The sequence below is a fragment of the Gadus chalcogrammus genome, chromosome 23, assembly GCF_026213295.1.
Source record: "Gadus chalcogrammus isolate NIFS_2021 chromosome 23, NIFS_Gcha_1.0, whole genome shotgun sequence".
In the NCBI taxonomy this organism is placed as follows: Eukaryota; Metazoa; Chordata; class Actinopteri; order Gadiformes; family Gadidae; genus Gadus; species Gadus chalcogrammus.
In genome coordinates, this window is record NC_079434.1 from 9,819,289 (window position 1) to 9,847,286 (window position 27,998).

The 27,998-nt window shown below is 45.4% G+C and overlaps 3 protein-coding genes across 4 annotated transcripts in view; 2 read left to right on the plus strand and 1 right to left on the minus strand.

The window, feature by feature from the left end:
* Positions 1-8,702, plus strand: part of asap1b (ArfGAP with SH3 domain, ankyrin repeat and PH domain 1b) — a 48,927-nt gene extending 40,225 nt beyond the window's left edge. Inside the window, exons 23-28 of the mRNA XM_056584673.1 lie at positions 3,132-3,299; positions 3,562-3,640; positions 4,245-4,309; positions 4,489-5,321; positions 5,825-5,947; positions 6,334-8,702. Coding sequence (XP_056440648.1) covers positions 3,132-3,299; positions 3,562-3,640; positions 4,245-4,309; positions 4,489-5,321; positions 5,825-5,947; positions 6,334-6,408 — 1,343 coding nt within the window. The 3' untranslated portion in view covers positions 6,409-8,702. The remainder of the gene's footprint in view (positions 1-3,131; positions 3,300-3,561; positions 3,641-4,244; positions 4,310-4,488; positions 5,322-5,824; positions 5,948-6,333) is intronic.
* eef1a1l3 (eukaryotic translation elongation factor 1 alpha 1, like 3) lies at positions 7,339-10,674 on the minus strand. Its single transcript, XM_056584674.1, has 7 exons — positions 10,417-10,674; positions 10,156-10,335; positions 9,538-9,834; positions 9,308-9,458; positions 8,808-9,064; positions 8,300-8,534; positions 7,339-8,024 (listed from the first exon to the last, which is right to left on the minus strand). Exons 1-7 carry the CDS (start codon positions 10,558-10,560, stop codon positions 7,915-7,917), a joined length of 1,374 nt encoding a protein of 457 aa, XP_056440649.1. The 5' UTR covers positions 10,561-10,674; the 3' UTR covers positions 7,339-7,914.
* A 683-nt stretch (positions 10,675-11,357) lies between these two features.
* The window catches only part of fam49bb (family with sequence similarity 49 member Bb), a 34,745-nt gene continuing 18,104 nt past the window's right edge, over positions 11,358-27,998 (plus strand). Inside the window, exons 1-2 of one of the 2 annotated variants that reach the window (XM_056584675.1) lie at positions 11,358-11,464; positions 19,705-19,787. The gene's annotated coding sequence lies outside the window, so the exon portion shown is untranslated. The other variant, XM_056584676.1, reaches the window with a different exon arrangement.

Below are 27,998 nucleotides of genomic sequence, written 5' to 3' on the forward strand. Positions count from 1 at the left end.
ATCTGCATACCAGCCTACGCAGTGGACTGTACCAACTGGTGGTTGATCTATTCATTATACATCTTGGCTATGGTTTTTTAACAGAATGTTGCAAATAAAGACAGTTGGAGTAATACTGAAATAATTTATGGTTTAGTTTAATATATATTTAGATATTATGTACATTGTTAATCGATCTTCACAATTGATATTCAACACGCTCAACATGCCAAAATGCTGTCTAATATATATTTATAACAATAGATAGTATTCCAGTATGAAAGCTAGATGTGCTCTAATGTGTTCCAGTATGCTAGCTAGTTAAGCTCTGATGTATTCCTGTATGCTAGCTAGATGTCACCTAATGTGTTCCAGAATGCAAGCTAAGTCCAAATGTATTCCAGCATGCTCGCTAGATATGCTCAGATATATTCCATTATGCTAGCTAGTCGGCCTAATATATTCCAGTATGCTAGCATGATGTCTTCTAATGTATTCCATTATGCTAGCTAGTTAAGCCTGAATGTGTTCAGCATGCTAGCTAGTTGCGTCTAATTTATTCCAGTATGCTAGCTTGATGTCGCCTAATGTATTCCATTATTGCTAGCTAGATGTCGTCTAATGCATTCCAACACACTAACTGCTGACAATAGCGGGATTAGCGGCATGCTATCTCTCTTCCAGCCCTGGCTCAGAGAACCTCGGCCATCTCTCCCCTGGGTTGTTCCTGCTGACTAAATCTCATCTTGTGCTTCTGGTGTGGGAGTCGCTGTTTTAAATAGTGACATAGATTCCCTCCCACACTCCTGCTCATCTCGCTCTTTTCTTTTTCCTCCTCTCCTTCTCTCTTCCTTTCTCTTATTCAGCTCCACACTTGGCTTTCCTTGGCTCTCACTCGCACTACGCCACTCTGGCTGGCTCTCGACCGTACATCAGTGAATATCCTGCTTTTACTTTCTGCCCTCCTCCCCTCCTCTTCTTAAAGCCTCATAGCGGTTACATTCCTCCTCTGGTTTCTTTCTCTGCTGCTCAGAGAGGGGATCGATGTTTCTCCTCTTAAACAAGTTAAACGTTTGGCAAAGACTCCCGCTCGTGTCAGCGGAGATGGAACTTCCAGGTTCAGAAAGTACAAATCCAGCCCTGGATTTTAAATCAACCATATGAGCCTCAGCCTGGGGATTGAGACAGAACACATTAATGAGTTTAACTGTGCTCAGTGCTTAAGGGTTAGAACAAATATATGGCAGGGATTAACTTCCTAAACCTGGAACTCTGGCCGCGGCTGATTGGTCTCTTCTTGTAAAACATGAGTCGTGCCCACGATCTCTGAGCAGTACAGTTCCATCATGGCTGAGTTCTCTATAAGCTTCTCTTACTATACTTCACTGTAGACCAGAACTAACACCCTTCAGGATAAAACCCAGGCTAAACCAGGCCCATCCCCACCTGCCAAAAACACGCAGTAGCCCACACTCCTTCTCCAGGGTTGTGTGTGTTTCTGTCACACACACACACACACATTCCTGGCTGGTGTGGATGGCCTGGGGAGTGTTGTTTCTACTCCTGTCTCTGTTGTCCAAACACGGCGTCCATGGTCTCCCGCCCCCGTCTGTTGTTCCTGCTCCTCAGAGGGCCACTACTGTCACTACCACTCATCACATCACCCTGGATCACAGTCACTATCACCATCAGATCACTATCACCGTCACTATCACTGACACTATGACTATCACTAACGTAAACTACCACTATCACATCACTATCACTGACACTATGACTATCACTATACACTACCACTATCACATCACTATCACTGACACTATGACTATCACTATACACTACCACTATCACATCACTATCACTGACACTATGACTATCACTATACACTACCACTATTACATCACTATCACTGACACTATGACTATCACTAACGTACACTACCACTATCACATCACTATCACTGACACTATGACTATCACTATACACTACCACTATCACATCACTATCACTGACACTATGACTATCACTATACACTACCACTATCACTGACACTATGACTATCACTATACACTACCACTATCACATCACTATCATTGACACTATGACTATCACTAACGTACACTACCACTATCTCATCACTATCACTGACACTATGACTATCACTATACACTACCACTATCACCGTCACTATCACTGACACTATGACTATCACTATACACTACCACTATCACATCACTATCACTGACACTATGACTATCACTAACGTACACTACCACTATCACATCACTATCACTGACACTATGACTATCACTAACACTATACACTACCACTCATCACATCACCCTGGATCACAGTCTCTATCACCATCAGATCACTATCACATCACTATCACTGACACTATGACTATCACTAGCACTAGTATACACTATACACTACCACTATCACCGTCACTATCACTGACACTATGACTGTCACCAACACTACACACTATACACTATCACTCACGAGCAATATCTCTATCACCAACACTAACACTTACTCTATCACTCACTAACAATATCTCTATCACCAACACTAACACTTACTCTATCACTCACTAACAATATCTCTATCACCAACACTAACACTTACTCTATCACTCACTAACAATATCTCTATCCCTAACACTTTCACTGCAGTAACACTATCACTATCCATTATCCGCCTCCAAGATCTACGTCTCCATTCAATCGTTGTTCGGTAACCATGGTAACGGCGAAGACTGACAGCTGTCAATCTGCCCCCCTATCATCAACATTGTCATCATCTTGTTTGCTTTTGTGTGTGTGTGTGCGTGCGTGTGTGTGTGCGCGCGTGTGTGTGTCTGTGTGTGTGTGTCTGTTTGTGTGTATCTGTGTGTCCATGCCTGTGTCTGTCTTCAACTGTGTGTATGTCTATGTGTGAATCTGTATCTTGTGTGTGTGTTTGTGTGTATATGTGTGTGTGTGTGTTTGTGTGTGTGTCTGTATTTGTGTATTTGTGTGAGTATGTATGTATGTGGGTTTGCGTGTGTGTGTGCGTGTGTATGTATGTGTGTGTTTGCATGTGTGTGTGCATGTGTATGTGTATGTGTGTGTGTGTGTGTGTGTGGTGCGTGCGTGTTGCTCCTGCAGCTCTCACCTCATCCGGCCCCCCCTCCACCACCCCCTTCACCCCCGGGGCCAGCGCCACCCTGTCTAAGAAGAGGCCTCCGCCCCCTCCCCCTGGACACAAGCGCACCCTGTCCGACCCCCCCAGCTCCCTGTCCCACGGCTCCCTCAGCAGGGGGGCCCTCTCCGGGGGTGAGGCGTCCACACACCCCCTTTCACACCGCCTTCCCGTGGGGAAGAAACAACAACAGCAGCAACCTGTGGTCTAAATCAAAACAGAAAAGCATATTTTAGAAAACTCAGCCAGAGTGTGTAAAGGATTTCCTAGGAGGCCATATATTTTTAATTTTATTCATGCATTCATATCAAATAAGCATTTGTTTTTTGAGGTGTTCTGTTGTATCATGGCAACAGATAACTAATTAGTAATTTGTTGCCCACGTCAAAATCACAGGAAGTGACTCTACCCCTCCACCGATGAACAAGATGTCGCCCATCTCTAACAAGTTTGAAGGAATTCCACAGCCGCAAAGGTAGCGGCAATAAACGTGATATTTCGAAATCGGCGTGTTTGCATAGTCTGTCGAACTGCTGTCGAACTCATCAAACATGGCAATTTCGAAAGGGTCCAATAAAGTTACTTTGATTTCTGGGCTTCTTGTTTGTTGACCTCAAAGGTTTCCTACCTTATCCTAATCACTGCTTGAGCGATCATATAAATGTGCATAACCCCTCACATTCTCAGCAAGTCTTGCTTCCAACTGGTTCATTGATATATTTCGGCCTTATCAACCATCTATAGGAGACCCAAAAACTTCAAACCAAAGGTCACTACAATGACCTTCAATCCAAATAAATGCCAATCAATTTAACTTGCTATGGTGGTATTGTAACATAGATTATCTGAAATGCCATTGCAGTAGCATGTTTGTGACCAGAGATGGTGCTGTTCCTTAAGTTTATTTTCATAGCTCAGGTTTCTCTGTGCAGCAGAACAGTCTTAACTCCCAGCTTAATGCATTAATGATTTTCACTTAATGTGGTCTTGATGATCCTCCAACTGAAGACAAAGCAGTTGCTTCTTCCTCCCATTGGTTACCAGTTCATGCATTGATAATTATGTTGATGTTCCTCCAGCTCGAATGCAGCTAACACCAAGTCTACTCTTGGACCAAGAGTTCTCCCTAAACTACCTCAGAAAGGTAACCAGATCCTTGTCTCACTCTCCAGCACTGTGGTCAAGTAGCTCACACTGACATGTTTAGTTTAAGCTGTCAACAAAGCACACGTTGACAATGAAGCAGCAATGATATGTTGCAGGACATGTTTCCAGATGAAGCCGCTCAAAGTAAGGCCCCCTTTGTGTTTGTCTTTCCGCCAGTGGCACTGAGGAAGATAGACACCATCCATCCATCGATGGACAAGCCCAGCCTGCCCCCAGAGGTCTTCTGCCACCTGAAGTCCCCGTCAGGAGCTGACACCCCCCAGAGGACCGTTCCCCTAGAGCGGCCTCATCCCGGGGACCTGCCCCCCAAGCCCCAGCCCTCTGACCTTCCCCCCAAACCTGGTGAACTGCCCCCCAAGCCGCAGCTGTCTGACCTGCCTCCCAAGCCACAGCTCTCTGACCTCCCCCGGAAGCCCCAGCTGAAGGATCTGCCCCCCAAACCTGTAACAGCTGAGCCTTCGACACGAGCCCCACCCGGGGATCCCTCTCCAAAGCCCCAACCTTCATCTCAGCCTCACTTCCAACCTCCGTCTCAGTCTCCATCTCAGCCTCCTCCTCAGCCTCCATCTCAACCTCCGTCTCAGTCTCGATCTCAGCCTCCTCCTCAGCCTCCATCTCAACCTCAACCTCCGTCTCAGCCTCAGTCTCAACCTTCATCTCAGCCTCTATCTCAGCCTCCAGCTCAACCTCCGTCTCAGCCTCATACTCCGTCTCAACCTCCATTCCAACCCCAACATCAACCGCCCTCTCAGCCTCAAATCCAACCCCAGATTCAGCCTCCATCTCAACCACAGCCTTCCCCACAACCTTCCCCCCAACCCTCCCCACAACCCTCTCCACAATCCCAACTCCAACCCCTTGACCCTCCGTCACCCAATCAGCATGCCGATGGGGTCAGCCTGTCTTCCCAGCAGTCCAGTGAGGAGACCAATGGGAGCCCAGCGGGAGGCGCCGAGACGCCCGTGCCTCTGCCTAGAAAGATCAACACGGTAGGCTCACACGCCTTCCTCTGTCAATCATCCTCACATAAAGTAGGATTGAAAACGGACAAATGTGGGTTGTGTTGCTTTGGCAATCAGACCATTTACTCGTTCTATCGCTTTAGTTTTATTTTTATTAACATTTTTACATCCCCTCATCACACAATCAACGTGTTTTGTCTTCATGGAGCCAAAGGTTAAGCCCAGTCACATAAGCCCCTTCCTTTGACCAGGGCCTGAGGCAGAAGAACTGGAGTCTCCGGGCACTGCACTAGGCTAGTGATGGGTCGAATGCTCAAAGAGTTGCTAAATGTAAAATTTCAACTAGTGCTGTTAGTGATGGGTCAAAGACTCCCAGTAAGGCGAGTGAGAGTCAAATACTCCTAGTGCTGCTAGATATAGTCAAATGTTCCTTGGGCTGCTAGTGATGGCTTTATTTGTGTAGTACGTGTACCTTTGCAATACAGATGAAGAAGGTGCTCTTTCTAAAGTGTCTGCCGATGTGTTTCCAGGGGAAGAGTAAAGGGCGCAGGGTGAAGACCATCTACGACTGCCAGGCGGATAACGACGACGAGTTGACCTTTGTGGAGGGAGAGGTCATCATCGTCACTGGAGAGGAGGACCAGGAGTGGTGGGTGAGTACATGCCTGTAACCATGACGGCAGCCGGTAGAGTCTCCGAGGAACCCCATCCTGAAAGGCCCTAGGTTAAGTCACAGTTCGGAAAAAGGTGTCCTTAAATGTGCTGATGTCTTATCTCTAGTCTGATGAGTCTGGTGAAATGGCTGTTGCCGTCTACTTTCTATAGTTTACCTTAGTATACCTTATGGCATAACCTAGTCTGCAGTGTTTATACCACAGGATCACAGATAGACATATTACTATGCAGACAGGTCAAGTAGAACAGCAACAATACGGTTCTAAGTAGCTGCACGTCCAACACGTATGTTCTGGCTTCACCAGAACACCTGCATGTATGAAGCACAGAGTGGCGTGTACTTACTCTTCCCCTTCTCCTGCAGATCGGGCACATCGAGGGTTTCCCGGACAGGAAGGGCGTGTTCCCGATGTCCTTCGTCCACATCCTGAGTGACTGACCGCCATCCCCCCTCTCTGTGAGCCCCGAGCGAGGGGCACAGAGAGGGGCCCCCTGGGGTGCGGTGACTAGCTAGCACCCCTCCCTCCCCAGCGGTGACGGGGGCTGTATAAAGAATGCATGTGTTTTCTTTTTCTCTACCAGTATTATATCTCTATAGCATGGCCCCCACCAGGCCACTCTCAAACCCTTAGCACTTACCTGAAGTCTACGTTTATGCTGTTACCGTGTATATATGTATGTAAATATATATATATTTGTGTGTGTGAGTGTACATACATGTTTTAATGTACAAAACGTGTACACGTTAACATGGCCCTCGGCCTGTACGGGCAGAGGAGCACTAGTTTTATTCATATTAAGTTCTACCGACCTATTGAGTCAACCACTCTCCCTGAACGGGAACGGAGCAGGGACTGGGCCTTGAGGTAGGTCACGTGACCCCGCGCGTCTCTCCCGCGTTCAGATTAAATGTACTCCCTTGTCCAGCTTGCTTTGTGTGTACATGTTTTACAGTGAGTGAAGGTACCTGCTGCTACTGTCTATACACCAAGGCTTGTGGTACCAGTGATTTCAACCCATATGAAGTTAACTCGGCTCACGTCCACAGGTGCTCCTTCTCTAACCACTAGTGCAAGGAGGAGTCCTGCAGTGATCATGTGGGACACCTCAGCAATATCCAGTTAGCAGCCTTCAAACAGCTCGTGTAGTTCTAGTCTTCACAATGGGTGACTATGAGCACCAGCGCGATCTCATGAGTTTGTATCGTGTCCTACCATCCCCCCAGTATTGATAGCTGGTCCTACACCACCACTAGATGTTTAGTAGACCTGGTATGACATGGCCCCATGCAGTTCTAATGTACACAACCATTTCAAATCATTAAAGTGCTGTACCCAAGTGCATCTGGTCCATTCTTTCAAAACAGTCCAGCTGGTTTACGTCAAGTGAATCTAGCACAAAATCTGTGGTTTTAGCGAGTGGAGGTTGACAATGGACATTGGAAACTCCAAACAGGTTTAAACAAGGTATTGCAAATCAATATTTACAAGCAGATCCTTATACCCAAAGTGACTTGTCATTTTTCAGAAGGTGGAAGACATTAAGGATGTTCATTGAACCAACTGAAAGATCGCTTGGTCAATCAATTCCATATACAAAGATACACCATGTACTATAGTACGAGTTCAAGTACCAGAACGCCTAGGTACAAGCCATATCATACAACTAGCAAAAATATATGGGTTTAGGTCTCGTTTAACTCCAATTGTAAGGACATTGAATATTTACAAGGTCAATCAGCATTTTTTTTTTATTCAACTTTCAGTTTTCCCATCACAAATTAAATGCCATCAAGTGCCTAGTCTTGGGAACAAAAACATTAAAACCAATGTTTTAAGAGAACATAAATTAACATTTGTGTTGCAACACAAAACTTGCTTATAATAAAAATTATATATACATCAACTGAAGCCATCATACCAGAGTACTGGTAAAAAAAAAAAACTTATTTAGACAATTGGCTCTTCTGGGTCGATTTCAATGAGCTGGCTTTTTCAATGGACTTGATGACTCCGACGGCAACAGTTTGCTTCAGGTCTCTGGCGGCAAAGCGTCCTGTTGGGTGAAAAAATATAAAGAGTTAAAATATAAATAGCTGAAATGGCTCAAAACAAATGAAAAGATGTTGCATAGTAAATCTATTCCTACGAAAACAATTTATTCTTAAGGGGGAACATGGAAAAAGGATAACAGATGCCCTTGAAAGCTAGATTGTCCTTTTCCCCCCCAAGTCACCAACTAGTAGGCTTCCTTAGCAAACATTGCCAAAAGACCCGATTGATTTAACGAGGCGAGCTCAACTAATAGGAGCCCGCTAGTTGAGGACTCACCCAGAGAGGGGTAGCTGAAGAAGCTCTCCACGCTGAGGGGCTTCTTGGGGACCAGTTTGATGGTGGCCGCGTCCCCGGACACCAGGATCTGGGGCAGGTCCTGCGTCTTCTGCCCACTGCGGCGGTCCAGCTTCTCCTTCAGCTCCTGGAAGCGGCAGGTGACGTGTGCGGTGTGGCAGTCGAGCACCGGGGAGTAGCCTGCCTTTATCTTGCCCGGGTGGTTCAGCACGATCACCTGGAGAAGGAGGACAGCAGGTTACAACCCCTTGTCAAGACAACAGTAGTGGCAGGGTAATGTCATCTAAAGCGTGATGCGTTGGTCTAACATACAAGTTTATTACTCCCAATGTAGCTAGCCCCAAATTACCACATAAAGCTGATCCCTAGTGTTGAGAGACCTCCCTCTATAAGACCGTGAACGTCTCATATGGCTCGCTCATCTCTACCCTGCAAACGATGGAATTACGTCTCCCCGTCAAACGAACTACCCGCCCTGTGTGAGACGGACCTGGGCGATGAAGCTGTCCACCTCGGTGGGGGGGTCCTGCTGGGCGTTGCCCGCCACGTCTCCTCGTCGCAGGTTCTTCACGGCGACGTTCTTGATGTTGAAGCCCACGTTGTGTCCGGGCAGCGCCGTCTGGAGGCCCTCGTGGTGCATCTCGATGGACTTCACCTCCGCCGTCAGCTTGGCCGGGGAGAACAGCAACGTCATCCCGGGCTTCAGGATCCCCGTCTCCACCTTGCCCACAGGGACGGTGCCGACGCCTGTGAGGGGAAAACAAGTTGGATGACCAGTGCTAGAGTCACCAAGGAAACTGCCACTTTATTTTTAGCAATTAATTGAAAGATTTGAGTCCCAGCATCATTTGAAAATATATTTAAACAAAACCAAATTAAGCTGACCAAACATGCCTGTAGCCATCAGAAACCTCTGCTGGAATTCAGTTGCTCTAGCAAGAAAAGGTTAAATATAATTGATGGGGATGTCGTGGGATCAAGTATACCGACCTCCGATTTTGTAGACATCCTGCAGGGGGAGACGGAGCGGCTTGTTGATGGTGCGGATGGGAGGCTGGATGGAGTCCAGCACTTCCAGGAGGGTTCTGCCACTGGAATGACCTTCCCTACGCTTCACCTTCCAGCCCTGGAACCATGACATCTGGGCCCACAACATTAACACAGTCAGACACAAAAACCTCATTGATCTGTTACAGTAGAAAGTCACATTACGACCGTACCTTCTGCGTGGGTGTGATCATGTTCTCGCCCGTCCAGCCGGAGATGGGCACGAAGGGCACAGTGGAGGCCTCATAACCAATCTTCTTCAGGAAGGTGGTGACCCCGCGAACCACCTCATCGTACCGCTTCTGGCAGTATGGCGGCTCAGTCAGATCCATCTTGTTCACGCACACGATCATCTGCTTCACACCGAGGGTGTAGGCCAACAGAGCATGCTCACGGGTCTGGCCGCTGCGAGAGACGCCAGCCTCAAACTCTCCTCTGGCTGCAGAGACCATGAGGATCGCCACATCAGCCTGGGGAAGACAAGGTGAACAAAGAAGCACATGTTGAATGAAACATTTAAACCAGCACTATGCAAGTTAGCCATTAGCAGCCTCTAGTGACTTGAGTTGTAGCTAGTCCTAGGTATAATATTTTCAAATGTTGGGGCCAGGGCAAAAGTGGATCAGAATGTAACATTTACACAGAATACTCTAGAATGGTTGACTCTAGAAAATGTCAAAGTAAAGACACTTTTAAAGAAGTGAACATCTGCAGTTGAAAGGTTAATGGTTCTGGTCTAAACAAACTATACGATTTCAATCGAGATCGGAGACCACCCTCCTCCAACCCACCTGCGATGTGCCGGTGATCATGTTCTTGATGAAGTCCCGGTGGCCCGGGGCGTCGATGATGGTGATGCTGTACTTCTTGGTGTTGAACTTAAGCAGAGAGATGTCGATGGTGATACCACGTTCACGCTCGGCCTTCAGCTTGTCCAGCACCCAGGCGTACTTGAAGGAGCTCTTGCCCATCTGGTTGCAACGTGGTAATGGTTTTATAAGACAGTTTAAAGAAAATAATAAAATTGCACGATAGTCCAGTAGGAGACTCACCTGAGCAGCTGTTTTCTCGAACTTCTCGATCTTCCTCGGGTCGATGCCCCCGCATTTGTAGACCAGGTGGCCGGTCGTGGTGGACTTGCCGCTGTCCACATGGCCGATAATGACGACGTTAATGTGGGTCTTCTCCTTAGCCATGTTGAAGGGTTTCTTCGTAGAGTTGCAGTAGACTTCTATTTGGATTCGAGAACCAATTTTTGTGCTTGGACTACCTTGCTGGTGATCTTCCGTCTACGGTTTTTATACGAGAAAGTAGGCCTACCTCACAATTAACGCCAATCAGAATCAGGTGCAGTACCGGTACCTCTCTTTTTTTTTTTTTTTTTTTTTTTTTTCATAAACGCTTAGGTAGCCTACTATTGAAACTGAATCTAATCGATCATTACTTAAGACTATATAGCAACAATTTGTACCATGGAACTATTTAAAATGTAAAGCATATACAAGTAGGCCTACTGCTAATCCGTTTTTTGTAGTTACTGTTTATTTATTATAGATATTTTCTGTTCATGTGAACTGTTTCTGGGGTAATAATAAAATAGGTTTATTTATAGGCCTAATTGAAGCCGATGCTTTTCGAAATACAAGGTTCCTTTTAATGAAATATATCAGTCGATATCTTCCAAGATGTGTTGTGGTAGGCCAACAACAGTCAGGTGAATATAGCGAAACCATTTACCGGTTATAAAGGAAAGGGAGTTGTGTTTTTAAAACATTTTAAATTAAGTATCCGAACACAACAAAGTGGGAGGAGTCGGGGTCCCCGGTGTGGAGCGGACCGGTGACGCCGACCATCTAACCCGGAAATATTCCATCCCACGATCCGAAAGTACGGTAGGCGGGACTTCGCTCCTTCACTAACCAATCAAGTTTCGAATGCACAGTGGGCGCTGGCTCCCTCCGCGAACAACCAATCAGCGGCTCGGTTGACAGCGGCGATTGGTACGTTCGGAACTTGGGATCGAGCGAACTACACCAAAGAAGCAAATCGCTTTTTCTTGAGCCATCGAGTCTAGTGCTCTCCTTGTCTGCGAGCATCAAGGTAAGAAAAACACATCATTTTGATATTCTCGATGAGATAAAAACCGCCACAACTAAACTTTAAATCAGTTGTCATTCATCCGCGTTCATTGTAGAAGAGTGTGTGTATGTGTGTGTTTTTTCTAGAGTCTCAATGCGCTACCACAAAACGTGTCCGTCGAAATCAAAGCGTGTGACTACAAGTTTGATCGTTGCTATTGTAGATTTAAGGACCATTATGTCTCACTAGTCGATCAGTGTGAAGAGTAATATCTACCTTTCATCGCTGATATTGATATATTAGAAATGACTCAAAGCGGGGGTCTCCTATATCTCTGAAAAGACGCATCTTTCTGCGCCTGTGACCCATTTGCCTTGAACGAGTGATTCTGGATCGAAGCTCTACCGAATAACGTCCATCCAGCTGAACAAAGTTATTTTTTACTGTGCCATGTGCCGACTGACACTATGACCACTCGCTCGCCGGAAGCCATCGTGTAGGACAGGATTATATTACTAAGTGGACCATTACGGTTCAGAACAGCTCATCCCAGCGTCCCTGTCTGGGGTAGGAGAGGAGCTAGGTTAGTCCTGTGCTGGTCCCGTGTGACCTGACCGCCTCTGGAGGAGAGCCTCGAGGCATTTGAGGTCGGTGTCCTGGTTAATGTTGAATAATTCATGTTTCTAATTTATTTACTACTGATGATTATGATTATTTAATATTTGAACTGCTATCTATAAACATAATCTTCCTGCTAGTCCCCTCTTATGTGTTCCTTCTCAAGGTTTCTGCCCTCTGGGTTCCTTTTAAGACCTTTAGACCGCTCAGGGTGTTGTTCTGTCAAGTGGTGGCATTCTGAGACTGACTGTGATGAAGGGCTAATACAACTGACGCGTCCTAATCTACATAAGCCTCTATTCCTTACGGAACTCAATTGTATTGGAACAAACCCCTTCTGAACAGCTTATCTTTTCTCCAAAAAGAGGAAGGCGAGAGTTGCTCAAAGTGTTACTGGCCTGGTGCACTCTTTGCTACATATGGTTGACAAGGAAATCCATCCGCTCAGACTCAGTTTATGTTAAACCCAGATAACCCAGATTGTTATTTTTTGGTTACCATCAGCCGTACCCCTGCTATGCTTGTATTAAAAATGGGGAAGTTATAACTTCTCTGTAGCTTGTAATGCGCAATGTTATTGCAACCCGCGATATGGTGAAATCGGATTGCATGACGTTATGGAAATGAACCATTGGGTCTCTTGCTGTAGCAGTATTACAACTGGGCCTGGCTGTTATCTGACCCGGTATGGCTTTTAAAGAGGGATGTGTTACGGCACTCTGCAGATGAAATGGCATTCACCTCTGCAGTGTCACACAAATGGCTGGCACAGCACTAATAACTGGCTGTCGGCCATGTTGTCTCTGAGGAACAAATGGTGGAAATTAAAGAATAGTGAACTTTGACCCCTCCGTCGGCCTTGGCATGCAGATGCGGGCCAAGGTCGGATGTCTTTATAAAAAATGCTGGCATGGCTTGGAAAACCATGATGTCACTTCCACTTTCAGGGTACTTATTTAAACGCTTTTAAACGCTCTGAGGGTTCACTGGTGGGGGATCTGAAACCAGGAAGTTGTGTGGTGTGTGGTCTTCAAGCGGCTCTGCCTCTTGTTATGTTTGTGAGGGTATGAGCATTGATACATGATAATAAACCTTTTATACTTTATGTTTTCATAAGTTGTACCGCTTGTTGGTGACGTGCATCATTTAGCTGTAGAAACTAAACAACCCCGTGTTTAGTTTCCAACCCATTTAGCGATTGTGTGTATTATGGTTAGGCCTTTTGAGTTGGCAATTCTATTAAAAAGATTTGGTTACTTAGAAATGGTTACTTTCGTATGGTTTCACTCTTATGTTTCACTCTCAGCAACACTGTAGGCATATTGTCTTGACTGGACAGTTTTATGGTTCTATGGATGCTTAGAAGGATCGAAGTCTACCTGTTGATGATGAACTCATCACCTGATTGGGTAACATGCCCGTCTCTTTGTCAAATGTCTATTTTTACCGCACCTAGATTTTATTGTTGCCTAAGGGCAGTGGCATTCACTCAGACGTGGGGCTGACCTGTCTTTGAGCTAGAGCTATAACTACTAGCAGTTTGTTTTCTTAACTGACACAACTGTGGGTGAATGTATGAGGAAATGGGTTAATATAGGGTGGATGGGTTAATGATATAAAGGTGAATGTTAGTATACCTGTGAATATAAGGGTACTATAGTATAGGGTGATTGAATGCATATAGGGTAAATTGTTAATGTATAGTATGGATGGGTTAATATATAGGGTGGACGATTGGTTAATATAGGTTATTGACTATATCTATAGATAAATATATGTTTATCTCTCTCTCTAGCTACAGTATATCTTAGGTAGACCACAGCAGACATAGACCTGACGTGAACCTTGCCATATATCTGTTTTCTATTCTGTTGTATTTTGTAGTGTTGTTCCTTTGTGCAGAAGTACACTATGTGAAGGCTGCTAAACTCTAACAGCACATAGCCAATAGCGCCAGTTATGTATTTGAGGACCTTGATCGAAGAAATATTGTAAACCTATACCTTTTATAACCGCTAATCTTTTGACGATGTTAAGAGCCTTAAATAATACGAAGCTCCTTTTCATACAGTACACAGTCTGCAGTCCTACTTGTAGAACATGCACTGTAATGGAACTATACAAGGAGTAAGATTCTATAAATAAATACAAATAAATAATGTTGCCCTATATTGAGGGGATGGTAACATTTTAACATTTACTACTTATTTGGCTGGTGGACAAAAAAAGTAACAATTATACCACTGTTTATCCATCTCAATTCCTCTGTCCTAGAACCCAAAGACTCCACAGTTGTGGGTTGCTTGGTCCCCACGACCAGTCTGGACTGGTGTTGACTGAATTCCTCCTCCGTTTCGGACCATTGCGTTTGGGAAATAACGAGGTCGGAGAGACCATCGAGGTCTGACGAGATCCGTCGTAAGATTGTGTAGTACAAACAAGAGACGTTTATGGATGGAGTTTTTTTATTTTTATTATTCCCCTTGCCGAGAGATGTCTTGCCATAGCTGATTCGTCTCTTTATTTTCCTACGGCGTGTTGCTGCGTGTTTACAGGCATCTCTCGAGGCACGCTGGAACAAGGCCGACCCTGCGGCCCAGGTTAGATACCCGAGTTCACACTCGATTAACACCGCTGTTTGAACTGAATGCTAGGGCTGTGTATCAATGTCTGGCTGTAGTGCTTTAAAACCTAGCCAACCCTACAGCCAAATTCCCTTCTGCGATCCAGCGCTAAAGGCTCAAAGATGCGTCCGTAAAACTGCACTGCGTGATAATCTGCAGCTGTCCACGAACCGAGAAAGGATTTCTGCCTGGCAACCACAGTTTGATATACATATGATCCAATGAATATTGCCCCTGACAGCAACATGACCTAAATGCAACATTTCCCTAAACTATATCGTAACCCAAATGCTGACACACTGGGAACATAGCAGTTGGATAGAAGAGGAGCACATGTTTCAATCCATGTGCAAAACAGGGAACCGCAATCGAGGCTGTAGGATCCTCATCCAGATTCACAGTGGAGGCCTATTTGCATATCCGCCTGCAGACAGAGCTCCAGTGGGAAGCCTATAGCTGGGATATATGGCTCATGGAAAAATAATTACCATAGTTATAAATAACCACTCTGTCACAGATAAGAACTCACATTGTCACGCTCAGTGAGGCCAGATCTATGGACGTCTGTTTAATAAACTGCAGGGATGGAGGTAACGCAGGTACCTGGCCAGGTGCGCACCAGCTCAGGCCACGCCCACTCCAGGTGTTCTGCTCTCTTTGTCTTTTCCCTGGTTGGACTTGAGGTCCAATAACATTGGCCAGGGAGCCATTTAGTAGGAGGCTTACAATTACTTTTTAGATAAACCTTATCAAGATGCAGGCAGGGGTTAGGCGGTACAGAGATGGGTCATTAAGGAGCAGGTAGGGGTTAGAAAGTAAGGAGACAGGTCATTAAGGAGCAGGTAGGGTTAAGACAGTACAGAGACAGGTCATTGAGGAGCAGGTAGAGGTTAGACAGTACAGAGACAGGTCATTAAGGAGCAGGTAGGGGTTAGACAGTACAGAGACAGGTCATTAAGGAGCAGGTAGGGTTAAGACAGTACAGAGACAGGTCATTAAGGAGCAGGTAGAGGTTAGACAGTACAGAGACAGGTCATTAAGGAGCAGGTAGGGGTTAGACAGTACAGAGACGGGTCATTAAGGGGCAGGAAGGGGTTAGAGTGCACCTTGCTTCATAAGATGCCTACAGGCAGACTGGGGACAATGGGGTTCAAACCCAGAGCTGTTCATCTGTGAGCAAACATCTCCTCCCCCTAACTCCCACAACCCAGGTGGTGTTAGTCTACTATTATTGGATGTGTTTCCAAGTGTCGTACCCTCCTCGTCCGGTGGTTGCTCACTTGCCAACGAGCAGTCGAGGGAAGGCATGTGACCCCAGATGGAGTCCCAGTGGGGTGCGTGTGGGGTGTTCATGAGCTAGCTAGGCTGGTAGCATGGTGCTAGCATGCTGCCCCCGTAACCATTCTGCACCCCGCTGCCCCACCCGGGCTCTGATATCCGTTTACACACTTTTATTACGACAAAGAAATGCAGTGTTTCGCCCAGTACTGTGTGTAATAGGGCCCCGCCTTGACAACCATTGTATATTCAAATAAATAAATAATAATAATGTTTTTTTTGTAATAAATATTTTTTAATTATTATGCATTAACAAAGTCGAAAACTCTCATAGGCATACAAAACATACTTCCATCAGGTGTAAAAAAATAAAGATCAATAATGAATCAGTAATACTGTTACAAGAATGGTCGTGGCTTTTTGAATGGAATTGAAACGGAGACACCCCCCCCCCCCCCCCCACTCCTTGACCACCTTGACTAAAACATTTACTGGGGGAAACACTGAAATGTATCATTTAACATGTGTATCATCTGTCATTACATCTGTCATAATAATATTCTGATATCTGACGTAGACATCTGTTGTAGATGAGCCGTTGGGCTGATCTTGTCAGGCACTAGCAAGAGAGACGGTGGGGGCGAGAGAGGGTGAGAAAAGGGAGAGGGGGGGCACAAGAATGGTATTTATCTGTGGAGGCGATCGGACACGGCGGTGACGTGGTTGGCCAGGGGTTGTGTTACCAGTGTTGAGTCTTTCAAATGGGAAACTCAAGTTTAAGTAAGTATTAAATATTAAATGATCAAATGTTTACCAGTGATATCGTGATATCGCTACTGTTTACGTTCTTGGTGTGTACTATTCAACTGTCATTCTTTAACTGGCACAAGAAGAATCAAACTGTCCTGGTAAAAAAATGTAGGCTGTGTGTTTCAAACGGCCCCTGGCATAGTAGCGTTGCATAAAAGCAGTACCATAGGAGAGGGAGGGCTATAGCAGGGAGGATAAAAGCTTGGCCTAGAGGCACTGTGAGCAGAGGACTGAAGTAGCACTGCCTCTATAGGGGATACTCTGGCTCATCCCACCTCAGTCCACTAGTCCTCCTCGTTAACACAGGAGGGGGCCTAGCTCTCCCTGTCTCTGTGGGGGTGAAATATGAGTTACCATGGTAGCACTAAATCATTAACGTCATCGACATTGACTTATTGGATCTATTATTTTAATGCATGGTAAATATGTTTGTCTTTTACCCTTTTCAGATTAGGTTGGGCTTACTTTATGTAAATGCATGTTTTGTGTGCACGTCGTGTTCAAATGCACAGATACACTCGTGACGTTTTCCCCACTGAGTAGAGAAAGTCAATCCTCCAGTTGTCACGGTAACCAATGGGGTAATGGATAGGTCTATCCATTTATTTCAAGACACTCTAGAGTTACTGCTACAGTCTGATATCTGAACACGTTGCGTCTAAAAATCTGTAATGATATTAATGCTTATAGTCTCCTGCACGATCCCTCTATGAGGGATCGTGGAGAGCGTTCATTATTCAGCACACTCTGAGAGAGGGAAGCTGTGTGTGTGTGTGTGTGTGTGTGTGTGTGTGTGTGTGTGTGTGTGTGTGTGTGTGTGTGTGTGTGTGTGTGTGTGTGTGTGTGTGTGTGTGTGTGTGTGTGTGTGTGTGTGTGTGTGTGTGTGTGTGTGAGAGAAATTGATAACTAGTAGATTGCTAATGGCTAAAAATCATTAGGCAATCTATTTATAAAGGACCTTTTAGGAGACCCTCTTTAAAATATTTATATCATCAGCAACGCATCATTAAGAATATAGCGTTATGATTTTATTCCAGCAACTGCGTTTGCAAACCAGGTGAACTCAAATGGGGCCCCGACCAAGAGGCTGGGAACCTCTGAGGGGGGTCCCTGGGGCACACCATGGGTACAGCCTCCCTCCATGTTTAGGGAGAGCGCCTGCCCTCCAACAGGCCATGTATTGATCCTATTGATGGCCTGCCCTGCTGTCGAAATGAGGTCCAGGGAATGCCTGCACGGGAGGGCCTACAAAACCGACCTATAGGAGCAGAGCTCAGATTTGCAGTTAACATTTATTTACTATATCTGATACTATATATATATTTTATTAAATGGTATGGTTGCATGATAATGCGTTTGGTACCTCAAATTAATCCACTTGTTTCCCCATGTAAGCGGAAACTGTAAGCCTTGTTAGCTTACACGCTGATGTAACTCGATTGAAACACTTTAGTTCATGGTTGAACTTTTTTTAAATTACATAGCACACATTTGAATTGCTCAATGACTCACTCACTCAAGGGTCTCCTGCACTAACCTGGTTTAGGTTTAGGTTTAGGTTTAGGTGTGTGTGTGTGTGTGTGTGTGTGTGTGTGTGTGTGTGTGTGTGTGTGTGTGTGTGTGTGTGTGTGTGTGTGTGTGTGTGTGTGTGTGTGTGTGTGTGTGTGTGTGTGTGTGTGTGTGCGTGCTTCAGTAATTCATAGTAATCTCATTCTGGCCTCCCCTCACTCTCCACTGACTGTCCTCGTTCGCCCTCTGTACCTCTCTCCCCTATAATTGCTAACGGCAGTGCTTATAACGGTAACTAACCCTTATGCCGTAGGAGCTGCTCTTATGCTTGTTAAGACATGACCCAAACCCATCTCTCACCAACAGCCTGCCCTAGTCTCTGCATCCAGGCCCACACCCAGATCTCTCACCAACAGTCTACCGAAGGTTATGTTCTTAGACCCTGTGATCTCACAGGGAGATCACAGTCTTGATGATACCATTGGCAGGCCGGGTTCATAACACCATTTACACCACCTCCACTTTAACTGTCACTGCGAGGTGCGTCTGCATGCAGATGTGGTCCGGTCGGTGTGTTTTCCCTCTATTCCGATCACCAGTGTGTGGCCAGTAATTTCTGTGATGATCTCAACCCCACCGTCGGTTTGTCTGCTTCTCTCGCCTGGGTGGTCGCTAACCAGCATCTACTATTCTCTCTTTTTGTTTTATTGCGTCGCAACAAAGAGTTGCCCGTGTGTCTTTGTGTTTTTTTTTTTTGCTCTTCTTTCTCAAAGATGAAGGACTTGGTTTCTCACAGCTCGTGTTGAAACCAGGATGCCCAGAAACCCGAAGCGCACGTTGAATCACAGGAAGCGTTGCACAATAGGAAGTGCCGTTCACGTGCGTGTTTGTTCCACATTCACCTCCAGCCCTGCAGCGTGACTCTGTCTGACTCAGATAGGCGAAGGTGAACGCTGCGATGTATTTGTTGCGGTTGTCAAGACTAGCCGGTGAATCACCAGAGACGCCGATCAGCATAGCGTTAGCGGAAAGAGTAATGAAAGTGTAATGAGTCCTGCACTACCTTTTTATACACATCACCAGTAAAAAGTGAAAAGTACTGTAGCATGCACAGCCAACACTGACAGGATGTTCGATGATGTGATGATGGGCCTAAAGCACACGACTTCACACCTTTTGATCCTCTTGGGACCATTAGTGTTCTGATGGTTCCACTAGTGAACTGCGTCGCGGCGGGTCAGCTATGTTGTTAGGTGTTTGTCTGGTTGTTGAGCTGTTGCATATTACCGCTATATCTTATATGAACTGCTGTTTGTTCCAAGGACAGCTGGCGGCTGTGTGCATGTGTTTAGGTGTTTTTGTGTATCTGTTGTACTGGTGTTTATGTGTGTGTGTGTGTGTGTGTGTGTGTGTGTGTTCCAGAGGCTGACCTCTGCTGGAGTTCTGTGACCAAAGGCCCCCTGCCAGGCCTGGCCACCCCACTCCACCACCACCACCCACTGCTGGTAAGACCTGCTACACCCTACCTACACCCCACCCCGCCCTACACCTCCCTGCTACACACACACCTTGTAGGTGTGTGTGTGTGTGTGTGTGTGTGTGTGTGTGTGCGACATGAAGTGAACTTAATTTTTGCGGATTAATAATGAAGATACCATCACTCTCTGTCCAAGTGTCTCAGGTGAGGTCAGTGTCTCGGCCTTAACGCTGCCTGACCTCTGTATGAAGCCCAACCAAGGCTCTAATTGTCAAAATGGGAAAAGAAAATCCTACATTAGCAATGGCTATAATAGTCTGATGTAGGTGTAACACTATCACTGTGTGTGTCTGCCAGTGGATTGAGGGCGTGGCTTGTGTAGCTTAACTCCCCGTGGTTGGCCCTGAGGTTTCCTCTATTGCCTCTCGTAGCGTCGCTCCACCACCGCGACCCGGCCACCACTCTGTTTCCACGAGCGCATCCCCGTTTGTATTCTCCTCCTCGTCTCCTTGGATATGGTTACCATGGCAGCACCACAGCCATGCGTCCCATTGGTTCATCCGCGCGTGTGAACACTGACGCCTAATCCTATCGCTTGCTTCACTTATCCAGATCATGGGGTCTGTGCACGCGCCACGCATCGCTCACACACTAATGCCGTGTTGGCGTGGCGCCCTAGAAACACTGAAAGCCAACAGATTAGGCCAGACCGCTAACTATTTTAGTGCAGCTTCCAGTGTCTGACCCCCCCCCCCCCCCCCCCCGGGGTGAAACGTGCGCCCACGAGAACAGCTGGGGTAGATGCGATGCCTGGAGTGCCATGGGTTAATCAGGCTGTTTTTAATCGGCTAAATACATGGAGAGGATTTGAAGAACCGCTGTGAAGCAGAATCATGATGGGTCGTAAAGACACATTTCACTCGCTAGACTTTGTGGTCAAACCCAAGCCCATACCGCCATCTGCTGGTGGAAACTGGTGGTAGTATTTTTTTTTTCTCTCTGCCATTTTCATCACGTGACGACTGTTTATCCTTACTGTTTATGTTTCTAAATTTAAACTATAACATTTGACCAACCAGCCGGTCCAACTGCCCATTATCCTTAATAAAAATCAGTAGAAATCAACCAGAGAAGCGGACAGGAGGCCATGTGTTTGAGACTGAGGATAGTAAATAATTCAGGCAGAAATGTATATGGCGCGCCTTTGCCCCTAGCATCTGGGAGCTGACACACAGCCTCCGTGCTCATCCATAGGTAGTGAGCCATGATCTGTCTGGTTGGGGGGTGGGGGGTTGTTATGTCTGCTAAAAGCTCTCTGGCGATCTCCATGGTGATGTAATATTGATGCCCTCAGAGATCCACCGGGCTGTTGACACACACACACACACACACACACACACACACACACACACACACACACACACACACACACACACACACACACACACACACACACACACACACACACACACACACACACACACACACACACACACACACACACACGTCTACAGTAACACCACCCATCCCTTCCAGTTTCATTCTATTTTTTGATGCCTTGTTTTAAATCTAGTTGTCTCTACAATTTTTGGTCTAGGAGGTACTTCTTCCAGAATGTGTGGTCTCTAGAATGTTCCGTCTAGAAGGTTTGACTCTTAAATGTTCAGACACAGAATGTTTTGTCTATTAAACATTCTGTGTAGAATGTTCATGATACAATGTTTGGCCTCTAGAATGCTTTCTATAAAAGGCTCCATATTGAACGTTCTTTCTAGAACTATCCACGTAGAATGTACTGTCTAGAATGTTCTGTGTAGAATGTTTGTTTGGGCAGAAATGTTCTTTGTAGAATGTTCCATCTCTAGAAGGTTCTGTGTAGACTGTTCAGTCTCTATAATGTCCCTCTTCAAAGCTACATTTATGTAATTGTTGGCAGAATAAATATTTTATTTAAGTTGACCTGGGGCCGTATTCACAAAGGATCTTAGGGCTAAAAGTAGGTCCTAACTGGCGAATTTAGGAGTAACTCCTAAAAATAATGGGCGTGTCACTCTTAAATTTAGGACTCCTAACTTTTTTCACTAAGAGCAATTCACAAAGTATTTTAGTACTAAAAGTAGCACCTAAGTCTAGGAGAGCTTAAAAGTCCTCAAGAGGACTCCTAACTCAGTAAGACCTATTCACAAAGAATCTTAAAATGCCTGCGAGACGAAATGTTAGGGTATTCAACTTATTGTGGAGTTAATGCGCGATACAATAACATCCCCGACTAACAGGAATAATCCGATTAGTCCCGAAATAAAATGTTATAAAAATTATAAATTATAAAAAAAAATATATAACTTATAAAAAATAAAAATAATTGCGCCATCAAAAGACGAGGACGTGTTCGTCAATAGGAAGAAAGTGCATTCCATCAACACGCAGGTTGTTTTTGATGCAAATTTTAACATAGCCTACTGGATGTTGTTGCAAAGTGGCCTGGATCTTCAGCTACCCATGATTCGCGCATTTTAATGGTGAGCGGTCTGAGGCAGCTTTTTGAGATGTAGGAGTTGGGTGTCACTTGCTGGGTGACAGTGACTATCAATGCAAGACGTGGCTCTAGACACCCTACCTTAATCCACAACCGGGAGCACAGTTAAAGTGTAACATGTAAGTGATTACGCAGATTACGCTTAGTCCTATGCGTAAAACACATCGTATTGGCTCTTTGCGAGCACACAAACATACACGAAATGTTGTGGAGAGAGGAATTGGGCAGATGAAACGTCGGTTTCATGTCCTCCACGGCGAAATACGCCTCACCCCAGAGAGGGCAAGCACAGTAATCACTGTATGTGCCATTCTACACAACCTTTGCAAGCGGAGGAACATTCCACAGCCAGACGATGATGATGATGATGATGATGATGATGATGATGATGATGATGATGATGATGATAATGATGATGATGATGATGGCGATCAACATTACAAGGAATTTGGCCGTGTGGAACCGAGTGGACTGGCATTTAGGGATCACTTTGAAAACACATTTTAGGTAAACACCTTGGCACAAATCAGTCAACACTTGGGTAGTTCGTAACATTTATTTTCTTTTCGATTTTACGTATTTTTATTGTTTGCTTTCTCTCTCTCTTGAACGTGCAGGCTACAACGTCATTATCGTGGTCTGCACAAAATTGTCATCATGCGTGTATTCTGCTAACTGCACTATAACTACTTAATAGGAATTCATTTCTAGCCTAGGCTATTTCCTTGTTTTTCGGTGATTCAGTGGGCTCGTCTGAACAACCAATCACCGAACTGACCGCTTCTAAACTCGTGCACGAGAATTGACGTAATCCATAGCAACGGCGCGTCACTCTTAGTTCACTCTTTGTGATTTATCCTTAGTAAGAGTAGGTCTCAGCGGCTTTCTGAATAACTTTTAAGAAAAAACTCCTACGTAAAATGTTTTAGCGCGAGTTAGGAGCACTCCTAGCGGTAAGATAAAATGCTTTGTGAATACGGCCCCTGGAGTCCAGGGGCCGTATTCACAAAGGATCTTAGGGCTAAAAGTAGGTCCTAACTGGCGAATTTAGGAGTAACTCCTAAAAATAATGGGCGTGTCACTCTTAAATTTAGGACTCCTAACTTTTTTCACTAAGAGCAATTCACAAAGTATTTTAGGACTAAAAGTAGCACCTAAGTCTAGGAGAGCTTAAAAGTCCTCAAGAGGACTCCTAACTCAGTAAGACCTATTCACAAAGAATCTTAAAATGCCTGCGAGACGACATGTTAGGGTATTCAACTTATTGTGGAGTTAATGCGCGATGCAATAACATCCCCGACTAACAGGAATAATCCGATTAGTCCCGAAATAAAAAGTTATAAAAAAATATATATAACTTATAAAAAATAAAAATAATTGCGCCATCAAAAGACGAGGACGTGTTCGTCAATAGGAAGAAAGTGCATTCCATCAACACGCAGGTTGTTTTTGATGCAAATTTTACCATAGCCTACTGGATGTTGTTGCAAAGTGGCCTGGATCTTCAGCTACCCATGATTCGCGCATTTTAATGGTGAGCGGTCTGAGGCAGCTTTTTGAGATGTACCAGTTGGGTGTCACTTGCTGGGTGACAGTGACTATCCATGCAAGACGTGGCTCTAGACACCCTACCTTAATCCACAACCGGGAGCACAGTTAAAGTGTAACATGTAAGTGATTACGCAGATTACGCTTAGTCCTATGCGTAAAACACATCGTATTGGCTCTTTGCGAGCACACAAACATACACGAAATGTTGTGGAGAGAGGAATTGGGCAGATGAAACGTCGGTTTCATGTCCTCCACGGCGAAATACGCCTCACCCCAGAGAGGGCAAGCACAGTAATCATCAGTAATGTGCCATTCTACACAACCTTTGCAAGCGGAGGAACATTCCACAGCCAGACGATGATGATGATGATGATGATGATGGCGATCAACATTACAAGGAATTTGGCCGTGTGGAACCGAGTGGACAGGCATTTAGGGACCACTTTGAAAACACATTTTAGGTAAACACCTTGGCACAAATCAGTCAACACTTGGGTAGTTCGTAACATTTATTTTATTTTAGATTTTACGTATTTTTATTGTTTGCTTTCTCTCTCTCTTGAACGTGCAGGCTACAACGTCATTATCGTGGTCTGCACAAAATGGTCATCATGCGTGTATTCTGCTAACTGCACTATAACTACTTAATAGGAATTCATTTCTAGCCTAGGCTATTTCCTTGTTTTTCGGTGATTCAGTGGGCTCGTCTGAACAACCAATCACCGAACTGACCGCTTCTAAACTCGTGCACGAGAATTGACGTAATCCATAGCAACGGCGCGTCACTCTTAGTTCACTCTTTGTGATTTATCCTTAGTAAGAGTAGGTCTCAGCGGCTTTGTGAATAACTTTTAAGAAAAAACTCCTACGTAAAATGTTTTAGCGCGAGTTAGGAGCACTCCTAGCGGTAAGATAAAATGCTTTGTGAATACGGCCCCTGGTCTTCAACATTTATCCTAATGAATCCTTCTTAAAGACATAGCCACTGTGTTTGTGGCTTCAATCTATTAAATTCATGATATAATATGCTTTCTCTGGCTGTTCTATAGGATGGTATTAGATTCATGTCGGGTGTCGGATGTCGGTCCTATGGCGACATGCTGAGAACATCATATCAATACTACGCCCGGGTCCTCACCCTGTCAGAGATCAACAAATTGAAACATGATTTCCTAATTAATAATTTAATCTTTTTTTTTAATACGGCTATCCTGCCTTTAATGGACAAACATTGATTATGTTGTAATGGATGTAATCTAGTCTTAACCCTAGATTGAATCGGTCGATACAGATGCTTTGGCTCTATGTACGGGCCATGGCCGACAGGAAGAGACACCATCTCTGATGAGAAATAAATGGCGAGATCATGTGCTTGGTGGTGTGATATTGGGTGGGTCCAAGGATGAGGGCAGAGCCAATTATATTTACAGATCTGTGTTTCCTCTCCCCTGATTGGTTGTCTCTGTTTAGTGTTCTCAACCGATAAGGTAATGTTTGACTCCCAGGTCTACAGTCAACCTGACCTTTAGCAAAAAGACCCCTAACCCCTAACACATCTAGGATACATGTATGACATGTATCCTGACATGTTTCTGAATCCTAAGCGTCTGCTGAGTAGTAAACTAGTAAACGTTGTGATATGGACGTACAGTATGTACCTAGGCCTGTCGCGATAAGCAATAAATCAATTAATCGCACGATAAATTAAAATGAGCGCGATCATTTTGCCGGCCGCGATAATTCCCATTTGCATGCTTATTTGTTTTCCTCGTGTCTCTCTCTATCAAAGACACTGGACAATGTACCTCGTCATACCACACATGTAAAGTAGCTACATCCCTACGCTGTTTATTTCACTGTTGTGGAACTCGACACGTCTTTACAGTAATGCCTTGCAGGGGGGGAGAAGTCAAGACGATTACTACATCTCTGCTCTTCAATGACGCCAGAATCCAAGATCGATACCAGTTATACATCACTGAACCACTCGGGGTACGATACGATTGTTGTCGACCTCTTGAAACCCAATCTAGTTGTCTGTGGTCGTCGTGTCGATACGAACATGCACTATGATATCCCTGCTGTATTTCCCAGATCTATAGTTCACTTGTAATGCGATCCATACCACGGTGACCCCTTAGAATTAAGGCGTGCCAGTGTGTCTCCCCCGCTCCCTCCCGCTGCATTACCGCGTTCGACCGCCAGAGGGCGCTGCTAGCCTTCCGAATAAACGCCGGGATGCGCCGTTACTACGAAAACACGCATTGCTCCACATCTCCGCGGTGGGCACGGGCCCCACCCTAAACCAGCAGCAGAGTTCAGGCTGTGAAACGGCCCGGAAAAAAACAACTATGCCCCGTTGCGTCGGTTGTGTACTCCTTAAAACACACCGAAATAACCGCAGGGGAAACCTTGTGTTTCACTGCACTTCAGGGTCTGCAGACCAAGTGAACCTGCACAGGGTTGATGGGGAGGTTGATGTGGGTCATTATTCTGTTACAAGGTCATTCGTGTCAAACACCTTCTGGATTAAAACTGGTTTTAACATGATGTTAAATCATGTTATGTTGAACATGTTCTTCACTCTTTAGGTGTTACTTTATTAATCCCAGACGGAAAAATGAGTGAATGTGTCGTCTGGCTGTTTGATCTGTTAGAAAGTGGTCTGGGTTGGGTCTTGTTGACGTGGAATCAGAGGTGTGATTGTCTCTGCTGGGGGTGTGTTGTGTATGTTGTTCTGTTGTTCTTAAGCACCTCTCTGCCTGTTTCTGATCCCGCTAAGTGACCGGAGGGCCGATCGATCGGTGTGTGTGGGTGTGGGGGTGTGTGGGTGGGTGGGTGGGTGTGTGTGTGTGTGTGGGTGTGTGGGTGGGTGTGCGCTGCACTTCTTTTACGGTCAGTACTTGAATAACAAGCGTTATATGTTTTAACAATCATCAATCGTCCAGCTGTCTGGCTGATTCTGCTCAATCAATAATAAGAATGAATCCATCAGATCATCTTTATGTCGATTGGGAAAGATCGCCCTCTTCATTACGATGAGAACGGAGAACCTGACCCCCACACCAGTTTGGTTTGCATCAGAAGACTCCCTCTCTATACTTCAACACGTGCTACTGCATGCGTCGCTTCTGATTGGCTGAGGGGGTTACCTGGTCACCTGCCGATGGAGTGTTGACGCCACACACCTGTCTGTGTGTGTGTGTGTGTGTGTGTGTGTGTGTGTGTGTGTGTGTGTGTGTGTGTGTGTGTGTGTGTGTGTGTGTGTGTGTGTGTGTGTGTGTGTGTGTGTGTGTGTGTGTGTGTGTGTGTGTGAGACAATATGCAGACCATGGCAAGGATGCCAGATCATTTCAGAAGTGTAGGGGCCAAACGTGAAATGTCCTCCCATTTGCGTCTGCCTCTCCCCTTAAATCACCGAGATGCACTACTACATTGTCTGTGAGTTTGAATGTTATTTTAAGTTTTATTGAATTAAATTCAAAGGAACCGCTGAGATTTCAAGGGAGATCTCTCCATCTTGTCACTCTCAAAGCAAGGCTAAATCGACGTGTAACACGTTGTCCCCTGCGCTTCGCATGAATTCGTACGCATCCCGCCATGACCCTGACCACGGTGGAATTTGATTAGATTCAATACATCCGAGGAAATTATGCAAGCCGAGAAGCACATTTGCAAACGTTAAAGATTTGTGTTGAAAAGTAAGTGGGGCCGCGAGCGCTGGTAAATGGCGGCGTGCTGACTCGATCCCACCCTCCCTTCATCCTCCTGCCCCATAGGGACGGCAGCAGAGATCTGTTGATTTGTAATTTACAGCCGTGGGAGCACGGAGGGGAAAGGTTGGGGGGGCCCAACCTTCCTGCCCTGCTCCCACGCCTGCAAATGGGGTCCGCAAATCAACGCAAAAGGAAAGCGAAACGACCAGAAGATTAAAAGCTAAAACATAACATTATAATCCACAGAGGAAGCAGCTTAGACCAAATGCTAATTAACAGCTAAACATTTTGTCTTATAAAATGCTATTTAACAGCTAAATGAGGAAGGAAAGGGTTTTTAACTGGCGCTTAAAGAGCTTTACCGAGGTTGCTTCTCTGATTTCTGGGGGGTAACCACTTCCACAGTTATGGTGCATATTTAATAAATGCAGCATCA